Genomic DNA, 13,029 nt, shown 5'->3' with positions numbered 1-13,029 from the left:
TGACATGTCCCTCACACCAGTGACTGCCACCCTCAGTGGGAATTTGCAATAATCCCCAGCTGTGGCCACGCAAGCCCTTGCTATCTCTTCCCCATTCTGCTTCCTGCCATCAAAAATTCTGACGTGGTGGTCACTGAGAGATTTCAGTTTGTATTAGAACAGTTCCAAACACAGCTATCCTTTATACAGATGTGTTTCTTGAATGGATAATTTATATATATATATATATATTATTTTATATATATATATATATAATTTTTTTACATACATTCTTATATATATATATAAGAATATATGTAAACATTTAAGGCCAGGTTACATAGAGCTTGGAGCAGCCTGGACTAGTGGAAAGCGTCCCTGCCCAAGTCAAAGATTGGAACATGATGGACTTTGAAGTTCCTTCCAACTCAAACCATTCTATTTTTCTAATTTTTAATGTATATATGTATTTGTTCAACCCAGCCATGTTCCCTTGCAGCACAAACCTCAAGCAGGAGTACCCCTGGCTGGAAATGGAGGGTGGTGCTGTAGAGTTTGAAAATACAACTTTCCATGAAAAGAAAGGCACAAATATCTCAGTGGCATGCAAGGCACTGCACTGCTGGCAGGAATTGTCAGATGTGATGAGATACTGGTTCCTCCCAGTTGTAGGATCTGTGTATTGGTAGCAAATCGAGGCTTGGAGGTGGCTCTTGTGCCCCATTTCTGATGGCTCTTCAAGGTTTTAGGCCCTCTGAGCCTTCAGAGAGGTTGCAGTTTGAAGAGCTACATCTCTCCTAACAAGTACTGCACTCCTGGTCTTTTCCTCCTGAGTTTTCTCTAATATCCATTTAATTTTCTGCAAAGGTTGTACCCATGAACACTGAGGATTTCCAGGTAGCTGTCAAAGTATCTCTCCTCTGTGAAGCTCTGTATTATGTAGGGTCTTGCAGTATATGGGACAGAGAGTAGCTACTCTAGAATAAATAAAGAATTAAAATACAACATTCCTCTGAATCTCCATGGCCTATGGAGAACATCCTGTGGTTGTGAGTTCATAGACAACTTCTTCCCTGTGAGGGATGGGTGGATGAGAGGGTGCTGGCAGCAGTGGGCACCAGCTGGGGAGGAGGTGAGGGTGAAGCCCTGGGTGTGCCTGATGAGGGTGAGTTATAGAGAGGACTTTGTGCCTGTTGTGGGAAGGGTCTGGGCACAAGGGCACCATTGACGTTGTTCCCTGGCTGCCTGGACAGACAGAGCCTTTCACAGGGTGACTTCACTGCCCTGGGAGGAGCACGTGCCTTCAGAGGATGGAGTCATCTGCACCAGGAATCACAGGAGCATCCCTCTGAAAGGAGGATGTGTGGTTTTTGTGGTTTTCAGGGTTAAAATCAGCTCCAGCCTGGGCTGGAGATCCATGGGGTCGCCCGACACAGTGCAGTGTGTAATGCTCATGATGGCTGGCAGCCTGGCTGGCCCCTCTGCCTTGATTTCCCTTCCAGACTTAGGAGTGCTGCAGTTTCCATGAGGATCCATGCACAGAGGAGTTTGAACACTCCCAGAGCTGAAGGAAGCAGCCCACAGGTTTGAAATGTTTTGGGCTGGTCTTGGCACTGAGTGGGAAGAAGTGGGAGAAGGGACCTCTCCTCTCTGAGCACCCAAGTCTTTCCTTGAGTGTAGAAATCTCTAATTTTCACGTAAGAAGATTTTCTGTTTAAATTTTGGCACCTTTCAGGCTTGCTGGAGAGGGCAGGAGAGGTGGCAGGGATCTTGGTTGGTGTCAGCACCCACTCCAGCCAGTGACAAGTATTTCCAAGTGTAATGATAGGGAGAAAACTGAAGGTTTTAAATTCCATACGTATCCCAGGAAATAGTTTGCTGTTGATGTAACTTCTGAGAGAGATTCCAGCTTCCAAGCTCCAGTGTTTTTTAAATAAACAGGAATGTGAGTCTGCAAAGGTCAGTTTGTGGCTCGGTGGGAAAAAGCCTTTGGTTGAGGATCAAAAGAAACTGGTAGGTTTGAAGGTGGAAGGGACATCTTCCCCTGTCCTGGGCTGCTCCAAGCCCCATCCAACCTGGCCTTGGACATTTCCAGGGATCCAGGGACAGCCCCAGCTGCTCTGGGCACCTGTGCCAGGGCCTGCCCACCCTCCCAGGGAACAATTCCTTTCCCAATCCCATCTAACCCTGCCCTCTGGGAGTATGAAGGAGTTCCCCCTTATCCTGTCTTGTCTAAAGTCCCTCCCCAGCTCCAGGGCAGCACCTTCAGGCACAGGAAGGGGCTCTAAGGTCTCTCCCAGTTCCATCCCATTCCACCCCCTGCTCCACCCCTCCACGAGGCCCAGGGATGCAGGGTTGAGTGTTGCACCCTTTGTTCACACTCACATGGGAGGACAGGGCTGGGAACACAAACAAAGCTTGGCAGTGTCTGTCCCAAACATGGACAAAATCCAATTGTATCCCGAGGATGCACATCTGATTCACCACGTGCTGATTAACCCTCCTGTCCCCAGGCTTGTATGCTGTGTGACTCCAAAAAGCAGCTTTTAGAAAGCACAGAGATTCACCCTGGAAGGAGTCAGCATGCTCAAAAGTGGCATTTTGGCTCAAAAAAGCCAAGAGGGATTTTTAACTACGGTTTACAAAAAACCCTCCCCCAGCACTCTAGGAGCTACTGGGTTAGATGGGAGCTACTGGGAGTTACTTGGAACCACTTGCCTTGCAAAAATCTCCCAAAGCATTCCAGGAAGGCAAAACATTTCAAGAAATGGTGCTAAATAAATAACTAGGTAAATAGGTAATAAATAAATAAAGAAGGGTCCTTTATTTTTTCCTTTCCAGAAAAAGATGCTCAGGGTTAACCCTAGGTTGAGGCTGGGACAGAAAAGTGAGATGTATTTCAAATTTGCATTGGATTTGCAGGAGGTCTTGGTAGGTGGGGGCAGTGGGTGCAGGTGCCACACACTCATTAGATTTTTGGTCATCCACAATGTGTTTTTATCTCTTTACTTGCTGGCATTCTCTTTTCAGTGCTGCTGAAACAGTGACATGAAGTTTGGTTTTAATTTTTATAAGGTCTTGCCTTACCATTTAGGCCTTGGAGTGAGAACCATGGCTGCATAACAGAAATGTTAGTGCTGTGCTGAAAATTATGAATTATGAAAATGGAATAAGGCTGAGAAAAAAGAATAATCCCATAATGATGATGTTTCACTCTAGCTTGGAACGAGTCAAATCACTGAATTTCCCCAAAGATGAGCCACTCCAGATCCTGGAGTTTTGCCAGCTCTGGGGAGGAGTCAGGTTCAGGTTTGGCCTTTTCCACTGAAATCCATGGCATTGCAAAGCCATCCCTGGGAGAGCAGCCCTGCCACTGTCCCCACTGGGCTCCTGACAGTGCTGAGTGTGCTGGCATGAGGGGCCTGCAGTGCTCCAGGGGGCTGGATCTCAAGAGGATGCAGAGGAGAAGGCAGAGGTGAAAGGCTGGGAAGGGCAGCCTGTAAATAAATAAATACACAGTGATCACTAATGACCTGTTGTCTGAGCAAATGGATTTTTCCAGCTCATAGCAAAGGGTTCGGTGTCTGTTAGGGAAAATATTTGTTCTTGGCAGGAAATGAGGGTTTCCTCCAATTATTATTATGAATAGGAATGGGTTGGGAGGCTGTGCTGGGACTGAGTCCCCACATGTGGGATGCTGTGCTCGGGTGGGACAGTGGAACCCCAGAGTGGTGTTCAGTGCTCTCTGATTCCCTGCATTGCTGGGCCTGCTCTATTTCCCTGTGATTTCTGGGATTCATCTCTCCAGCATCTCCCTGGGGCTCTGGAGCACCAGAGGGATTCCCACTGGTGGGTCATACAGCAGCTTTTTCTTTTGCACTTGTGGAATCTCCCTGAACATCCTCACTGTCACTGAGGCAGCTACGTACTCCAAAGACAAGAACTGTGAGTAAACCCACATTATCTCCACAGGCTCCAAAGGCAGCATCACTACTAATGACTTAAAGCTTCCTTGCTTTTTTGATTCTGTTTGTTTAATACCGTGGTGTGAAGTGACTTGGGAGCATAATAGATATTTCTGAGCCACCTGATGAAAGCTGGTTTTCACACTAAACAGAATAAAAGCAAAATTACCTGCTAAAGCTTTGAATGCACCAAGTAAGCACTGGTGCCTGTTGCAAAGTGAAGACTGGGGCTGAGTAAAGGTTGTTCTTCAGGGAGTGAGAAGGGAAAGGCTGGGAAGGCAGGTCCTGAAGGCAGCAATGTGGTACCCACTGGGGCAGGGAGACATCCCCTGTTCTGGGATGCTGCTGCAGGCATGTTCTGTAACACCTTGGCCTGTGGAGCTGTCTGTGAACCACTCGATGCCTTCATAGATAAAATTTTTAAGAAAATAGAATATTGATGAGTTTGAGCTCCCTGACATGGCAACACTGTGTCTCACCCAGCTCTGCACCTGGCACACGGGCTTCTCTTGCTTTTCACACCCCCCATCACTGCCTCCTGTGTTTCCCTGCCTCAGCTATTCCAGCATTTCCTTCCCAACACTTCATCACGCAGAAGCTCCTTCTGTGGGAGGACAGGGTCGGTGCAAGCCCCCTGATCTTCCCCCAGGGGCAATGTTGGTACTGGAAGCCACGAGTGGCAGTGGTCACCAGTGCTCCTTGGGGCAAGGTGGCCGTGTCTCCCTCTTTTTGGGGAGGCCAAACTGCAGCAGGGGAGGTGCTGGTGAGCTTGGGGTGTCACTGGGACGTGCTTGTGCCAGTGCTGCAGCCTGGACCTGCTGGAAAAGCTCCTTTGCTATAAAGAGGAGAATTGATTTTGGGAGCCTCAGGATTAAGCCAGGCTTGCTGCAGCTCTCTCCTCGTGTCCCCTCCATTTCCACTCACCAGGAAACCAGCCTGGGCATGGAGTGGGAGAAAACTGTGGGTGCCTTAAAAGCAGGGCAGAGCTTTGAACCTGAGGGACATGTGTGTGCATGGCCCAAATCACAGCAGCTGCCATAATAAAGTTCTGCAGAGCTTAAAAACCAAATCAAACCCATTTTCCAACCTCAAGCACCTCTCCCTCCTCCTGGGCAGCACGGATGAGCGCTTTCCCCGGCACAAACGCCCGGCAGGATTTACCGTGACATGAACAACCAAAGCACTTCTATTTAACGCTATAAAGATAACAACTCAGGCTGAAGGTGTTTTACAGGAGGTGTTTGCCTCAGAGAGTGATTTAAACCTGAAGCAGGCAGAGAATCCCCCAGTGGAGGTGACTTTGCTGCCTCGGGAGAACTGGCAGGGGCTCATCATTCCTGCCTGGAGCTCGCTGCCCGCTTCCCCCTTCCCTTCTGGCACTGGGTTATTTTCAGCTTTCTGAAGCAACTGTAGCCCAGTGTGCTAACAGGAGGTGATGACAGCTTGGGAGGTAGGGCCACTGCTGCTGACAGCTTGTAGCGTTACACCTTTCCCGGGAAAATTGCGGCAATCACCTGGCAGGGTGGAAAAAGTAAAAAAAAATGTAAAAAAAAAGGTGTTTGAGCAAAAGCCGTGATCACCACAGGGATCACAGTCCTGCTAATATCAGTTCTGGTAGAGCCACCCCGTTTGCAGGGATGTGCTTTGGGGAAGAGCTCACAGCTGGGTGTTTCACCATGGGAAGAGTCAGACGGAGGAACGTTGCTGAGGGATTTCTCCAGCTTGCTGTCGGGGCTCTGCAGCTGCCAGCCCCGGGCCTAAGGGGAGGGAAAACCTGAGGAAAAGTTTGGAGGTGAAGGATGAGTTGGTTCCTGCAGCCTTCTCTGATTGCAGACTTGGTCTCTGCACTCTGTAGAGCATCATGAGACCCTGGGGTAAAGAGAAATAGCCTGAGCTTGGTGACCAGCATGGAAGAAGGGCTTTGTTCTGGAGCAACCTTGCAGCTTATTCCAAGTGACCAAGAATTTCTTATTTATGTATTTTTAGACGATTTTTCAAGTACTTCCATTAGCAATGCCTCATTTTGTCTCTGAGGGCTTGCTCAGTGTGCTGGATTAAAGCAGCTTTGGGAAGGGTTGGGGGAAGAAAAACCAAAATGGGTCCTTGTGGTGGGTAAAGGTGGTCTGGGTGTTACAGATGCTCACTGGGTGAAGTCAGGATGGCCAGAAACATCTCCCAAAAGCCATCTGTGTTGGATTCCCACAGTTCCCAGGATCGGAGGTGCCTGATACCCTTTTTCATCTGGAGGCCAACATTGTAGAGGGGCTCGGAGGGGCCCAGGGCTGCTTGGCCATGTGAAGCAAGCACCGCTTTGTGTCACCAAATCTGCTCTTTCCTGACATCAGCAGAGGACTTGACTGCCTGGTTCTGCCAGCTCAGCACCTCAGCACGTGCTAAATTCACCCAATAAATAAAAAATGAGCAAAGAACTCTGGAAGGGCTGCAGACAGACGCTGCATTGATGGTGGTGGCTGACCCACCGCTGCTCCCCAGCCAGCCCATGCAATGCTGGCTTGGTGATCACCGTCCTGGGGCCGCCCTCCTGACCCCAGCCTCTAGCAAGGTGAGCTGTGGGATTCTGTGGCAGCCAGTGCCTGTGGAAACTTGTTTTCTGAGCTGTCAAATCTGCCTCAGAGGGAGTATCTCTGCCCAGCACCTTCTGCACGTGGCCTTCCTCCAGCAGCAGCTGCCGCGGTGCCGGCAGCACCGGGACCATCGCAAGGGGTTTTCCATCCTCTTGCATTCCCTGGAATGACTCAAGGGTTGCAGCGTGTGTGGATTTGAGCAGGGAAAATGAGGCTGTTGGCTTGGTTGTCTTGCCAAAGTCCCATAAAACACAAAATTTCCCTGAAAGTCAAGTAACTTCATGGCTGTTCCCCGAGACGTGTCCCAGCTTGGAAATGCCTTTCTTTTGGATGGGAAGAATGTGCCTTGGACCTGTTGAGTCACTCTCCAGTCTCCATCCTCCTTCATTGGCCACCACAGGAGTCACTCATCTCCTCTGAAGCACTGGAGAGCATCTCCCATCCTCTCAGGATGCTCCATCCCACCTGCAGCAGCCCAGCATGTCCACACCTGGCTACCAGACCCTGGGAAGTGCCTGATCCAGGAAATGAGCTCGATGAAGAAGGAGAAAAATGAACATTCCCAAAAGTGCCATAGTTTTGTTTGTACAAGGGATTTGCACTTTTGAGAGGGCTGTTGACTTTCAGGAGACCTAGGCTTTTCAAGTGCCTAAATCACTGTTGGAAATATGCTTGCAAATTTTGTGAAGTGCTTAGAAAATATTTCTGCTATGTCCTCGGGCCTTCTCCAGTGGTAATTACGAGTTGTCCATTAACCACAGTGCACAGCTCTCTGCTTGAAGCTGTTGCATGCTCAGCACCCAGAGGACAGAGGCACGGCTGGGATTTAACCAAAACATGACCAGGATGACGTGAGGACTGGGTGCAGTTGCGTAATTAGAGAAGAAATGCTCTTTTTTTTCACACAGGCTTGGGGCTTGTGGGTTTTTGAAGGTTTCAGAGACTGAAGACCACGCAAAATGTAGCTTCCCCCAGCTTGGGCAGTGGCCAACTCCTCCTGGGGCAGCAGGAACTTCTCTGTTTAGATAGAGAAGCCTCTGCAATGACTCTTCTTACTGTGTGCATGGGATAGTGCAGCACTCAAAGCCTCTGAGCAATGGTCCATGGGTCCAACTCAGCACAAGGCCCTGTGATTTGTTAAGAACTGGTTGGAGTGTGATGCAGAGCCCCTCATCTCCCTCAGGGGCTGTGTAAATGGGTGATTTTCCTTTGTTTACAGCCCAGGGTAAGTTATTTTGGTGGAGTTGCTCCCAGCTTACATGGATTTGAATGCAAAAGCCCTCAAGTGGATGTACCTAATTCCCTGGGAATGCCAGTGGGGATGTTTTGGAGCAGGGTTGTGTCTCAGGCTGTGTGTTTGGTCCTGAATTGGGCCAGCCAGAGCAGATACAGGCAGCAGCCCTGTCACTCTGTGTCCCCAATGCTCTGCTGGGTACTGAAGTTCTCCTGGCTCCCTCAGCCCCTCCTGGTGCTCCAGACCCTTTCTCTGGGCACTCTCCAGCCCCTCTTCCTTGTCATGAGGGACCCAGCACTGACCAGGAGCAGGTGAACAGCTCTAGCTAGTGAGGGGGCTGCCTTCCTCCCAGGTATTTACTGAATTCCCATTCAGGCCTATCCCATGGGATGTGTCCAGGCCAGATGTCTGGGAAGTGACCACACCATCACACACTGGCTTGATGAGAGACTCCACAAGCTGCTGAGATCCTCCTCAGTCTCCTCCTGCTCAGAGCACACACTCTGCCACTGGGATGGCCTCGTTATTTCTGTTGGCACTCAGTAATGAGGGTTTATTTTACTCTTTTAAAAACCAGCCTGGGCTAAGGCATTCCCTGGCAGGTGAGCGTGCTCGTGGCCAGACTGCAAACCTGGGAGGTTCTGCGTGCTCTGCTCCAGAGGGTTTGGAATGCCTGCATGCTCCTTGTCATTCTCAGAGTTTGAAGCTGTTTAGAAGACGTGACAGTACATAAACTAAATCAAATTTCTGGCCAAGGTAACCAGGCGTGGAGACTCGGGGAACAGACAGCTGTGCTCGCCTGGTCTTTAGTGAGGGGAGCAGCCATGAGCCATCACAGAGGAGGGTTTAGCAGGAGACAAACTCCAGCTGCTTAAAGAGAGGGTTGAAGTTTCTCTTGGCTAATAAAGGGAGTTGTTGGAAATGTTAATTCATTCTTGGTGAGCACTGTTCTGCCTTACATGTGGAGCTGGGTGATGCATGGTGTGGAGATGGTGATGTGGCTGATCCAGAGCAGGATGGGGCTGCTTTTGATGCTGTTGCCTTTTGCAGAGGCAGTGGGGCCACAGGACCTGCCATGGATGGGGAGGTGGGGGTGACAGCATCTGTCCATCTCCTGGGGACCTGCCGAGTGTTCCTGCTGCTCTGCGAGGGAGCTCAGGTTTGGGGTCAGGAAGATTCCTAGCTCAGCTGGTGTAACTTCTATCCCAGCTTCAGGATTTCCCCTCTAGCTCAGGTCTCTCCCTCAGCTGCCTCTCTCTCCTTGCCTCTGCAGAACCGCCAGACTTTCAACAGCCTCACCTGCCTTAGCACCACGGCCGAGGATGGCTCCCAGCGGCTCCAGGGCCCCCAGCTGTGGCCCACGGCCCCGGAGGTGATGCCAGGCAGGACCCCCGCCTGCACCCCAGTCCCGGAGCCACCCCGTGCCCCAAACAGCAGGGATGACCTGTCCTGCGAGGAGGAGGAGGAGAGCGCCGGGAAGGAGGAGGACAGGGCGGCCTGGCGGAGCGGTGGGACGGGCACCGAGAGCCTCTTCCAGCTGGATGGCGAGATAGACATCGAGCAGATAGAGAACAACTGAGGAGGGAGCAGCTCTTCTGCTGGGCTCTGGGGGCTGCCAGCAGAGCCGGGGAGGGCTCCTCGTTGCCAGAGTTTGTGGGATTCTGTCACTGCTGCCCTTCCTGCCAGCTGGAGGGGACGAAGCAGCTTTGCCAAAATTTCATCAGGTATTTAGAGGAATTCGTGTGCATGCGTGTGTAAATCTTGAAATTCTTTGTAACTACTGTAGCCAGAGATCAGCCAGTTGGAGGAAAGTGCCTGTCCCACAGGGAAACCGGGCACGGGGATCGCCAAAAACTCGGGATCCACGAGTAAATGGCTTTTGCCAGGATAGGGGTGGAGCTGATGGAGCTGGCTGTGCTCCCACAGAGCCCACCTGTGCTAGTTCAGAAAGGGGTGCACAAGGAGAAACCACCACCCCTGGGACTGGAGAAAGGGAGGGAAAAGCAGAATATTGAGATTTGCAAACACTGGCTGGTGGCTGCCGGGGTGGTCGCGGTTCCTTTTCTCCGGCCGCATCCCCTGCGGCCCCGGCACCCCCCTCACTCCCCATGTCCCTGGCAGTGCCGTGAGAAGGAAATCACAAGTGAAGTGTTTTGCTTAGATTTAATAATGGCAAGAGCTGGATTTTTACTCCTTTATTTTTAGTTTTCCTGATGAGGAATTAAACAGATCCCTGGCCCATGCAGGGCGGCATCTGCAGCAGCGCTTGCTGGGTGCTGCATGGAGATGCTCAAATGCCTTCCTTCCCTATTTTTTTTCTTCCCAGCCCCCTCTCTCAAGTCTTTTGGGAAAAAAAAAACCCTACTCAGGCTCAGTGCCACCCTCATTTGGGTTCCCAACACCCTGTTTTGAGCAGGGCTGGGCTGTTTACCCATTTACCAGCAGCTGTGCCCACTTTGCTACCCAGGGCAGGGCTGCCACCCTCTTTTTTTTTGGCTTTACTGTGAAGGGCTGCCTGCCCGAGGCACATCGTGGAGGGGTTACTTGACAAAGTCAGCTGGCAAAAGGCTGAAAATCCAGGTAGCAGCACTGAAAGCTTTTCCTCTTCCTGTGCCTTTTTTAAGCACAGATAAAGTGGTGACCATTATGTTTGTACGATATGAATTCTCTTTGCTAAAAATAAGCTGTCCACTCGCTAACAGGTTTAGAAGGACACTTTTTTTTTTCTCCATCTGGTTTTGTTTTTGTTTTTTTTTATTATTGTTTGTTTAAAGCTCTAGGAAAGCTGTACAAATGGCTTCCAGCATCTTCTGGATTCCTTCTGCTGGTTCCTTCAAGCTCAGGGGTCACTTCCCGAGCTTTGGAAATGCAAGAAAAGAGAAAAACCATTGATACCAAGAGCAGTTGAAGACAGGACATTTTTAATGGGGTTCAGCACCCCGCTGGCAATGCCTTGAGGGTCTGTAACTCAGAAAGGCTGAGAGCTGCTGGTACAGGTTTCATCCATCATTTCTGGTTGTGTTAGTGCACTTTTTTCTGCAGTGGTTTGGGATGTGTGTGGCATCTCCCACCACAGTGGAACCCATCGGTTGTTACCCCTGTCCTGCCACTGCTGAGGTTTTGCAGGTGGCTGTGGCTGTGTCCACTCCCTCCAGGCAAGCAGGACAAGCCCCAGATATTCGGGGAGGGGATGACAGTGATGTCTTTTCATTTTGGGGAACCCTCCAGCTCTTTTAAAGTGTCTCTTGTTGCATCACTTAGAAGAAAATACATCCTGGGTTAGTTTTTATCCCTCCTGTTGTGGAGGGTCCAGCCATGCCAGTGTTTTCCCAGGCTGCTGCCCCTCTGTCCGTGCCCCTGCAGTGGCACCCTCACAGCACAGTTCTTGGCTTTGAGTCTTCCTGATGCTCCATCCATCCATCCCTCCCCACCACTGGCACGTCCTGGTCTCGGGGTGCCCAGCTCCCGCTGGCCACAGGCACCTCCTCAGCTGAGCAACAAAGGGCAAATTCACCCAAATCCACGTCCGGCTGCCGCCGCAGAGCTCCGGGTGGGCTCTTGGGTGGGCACCCCCAGGGCTGGAATTCCTAAGGGCTTCTGTTTTCTTTCCAAGGGCTGCTCCTGGTGCCATGCTAACCCTCCAGAGGGGGAAGGTGGCCAATGGACCACGGCCCAGCTGTCCTGGACCTGGTGGCCAAAGGGCCACGGCCCAGCTGTCCTGGACGTAGCTGTAGCATTCAGTTTACATTCAGCACAACCCGTTTGCCTTACTAAAAACGCTTCTCCAATGAGTCATGGCCTTACACTGGGCACGTTGGCGTAGGCACAGACTACAGTTAGCGACAGTTTTGAGGCCACGGTGATGTTCTGTTGGGTATTTTTTGTTGGGTTTGTATGATTTCACGTACTTATTCTCAGTTTAAGAAAGCCTTACTTTTCAATTTTTCTCTCTCTCTCTCTCTCTCTCTTTCTCTCTCTCTGTAGAGGTAAAACATTTGTGGATTTATATATATATATAAATATATATATAAATAAAGTAATTAAAAATATTAAATATAATATAGTATGTGCCTCAGATTCAGGGGACATCCTGTTGATTGTAAAGTCAGAAGTGGCGTTGCTCCCCTGGTGTCAGGAGATCTGTCCCCTATGCAGTGGGAGAGCAGGGCATCCCCTGGGGGTCTTGCTCTTGGTTTGTAAAGGACTTCACCTATTACACAGATGCTTTGGGAACCCCCCAAATCCCCTGGCAAACCCCTGCCGGCTGCCAGAATGTGATACTAAAGTAATATGCAGACAAGGGATGTTATTCCTTGCTAGGTAGCTCAAATAGGCTCATTATTGTGAAGGGACTCAGTGGCTTGTCCATGGTGTGACCCAGTCTGGGCAGCAGCTGTTTTGGGATGACACCAAAGCTGTGGCAGCAGCAATAAAGGTTCTTCATCCTGAAAAAAAAATAGGATTTTAACACAGAAAGTCTTAGCAGGCACACACAGAGTTCGCTGTGTGTTTTGCAGATGTAGCTCTTTGAGCCTGTCCTATGAAAGAGTACATTAAAAAAAAAAAAAAAAAGAAACCAACAAAAAGAAGCGTTTGTAAAATAGATTGTAATTTTTCCACGTGCTAGCATAGCCTGTTTGGCCAATAAAGTTGTGTTTCAAGTGCATTGTTTAAAGCTCCTGGCTGCCCAGGCGAACAGACTGACGTAGGATGTTCTAGGATTGTAGCAGTGCTTTGCGGCGTGTGTGGGTTCGGTGTTCAAGAAAGAAAAAGAAGAGGATGGCCAAATAAAAAACAAAACAAAACCGAAAAAAATGGGAAGAAGAATAAAAACAAAGCCTTCTGGAGCTATGACCTGTAGTAGCCAAGTCTCGCTGGCAATTGCACAAGCGCCGCGGGCCGTGCGTGTCCCGGGAGGGGCTGCCCGAGGTGTCCCCTCCGCGGGCGGGCGAGGAGGCTGCTCCTGCCCCCTCCATGACTTGATTGCACTAGAGCAGCTCAATCTCAGGAAATTGCTTGTTACTTTTACTGTGTAAATAAAGCTTCCTGGTTCAATAACCCCTGTCCTGTGTCTCGCCTCTCTGTGCTGTCCCCGTGGCCCGGTGTGTCTGTGGGGTCTGGGGCGTTGGGGATGTCGCTGACCCTGGGGGCTGTGGCACTGGTTGGAGTTTGATGGGGTTGGAGTTTGATGGAACCCTCTCCTCTCCTCTCCTGGCTGCACCTCTTTGACATCTCTATAGGTGCTGGGATGTCCCAAAGAATGGGT

At 50.3% G+C, this 13,029-nt stretch overlaps 1 protein-coding gene across 2 annotated transcripts in view; it reads left to right on the top strand.

Annotated features, from left to right (window-relative positions):
* Positions 1-12,821, top strand: part of FAM53B (family with sequence similarity 53 member B) — a 44,635-nt gene extending 31,814 nt beyond the window's left edge. For both annotated transcript variants that reach the window (XM_058842025.1, XM_058842024.1), the window contains one exon: positions 9,037-12,821. In XM_058842025.1, coding sequence (XP_058698008.1) covers positions 9,037-9,342 — 306 coding nt within the window. In that variant the 3' untranslated portion in view covers positions 9,343-12,821. The remainder of the gene's footprint in view (positions 1-9,036) is intronic.
* Positions 12,822-13,029: the final 208 nt, after the last annotated feature.

Source organism: Poecile atricapillus, chromosome 6 (genome assembly GCF_030490865.1).
Source record: "Poecile atricapillus isolate bPoeAtr1 chromosome 6, bPoeAtr1.hap1, whole genome shotgun sequence".
NCBI classification, from domain to species: Eukaryota; Metazoa; Chordata; class Aves; order Passeriformes; family Paridae; genus Poecile; species Poecile atricapillus.
The sequence above is the reverse complement of the archived record's forward strand: the minus strand, read 5'-3'. Positions and strand labels throughout refer to the sequence as shown.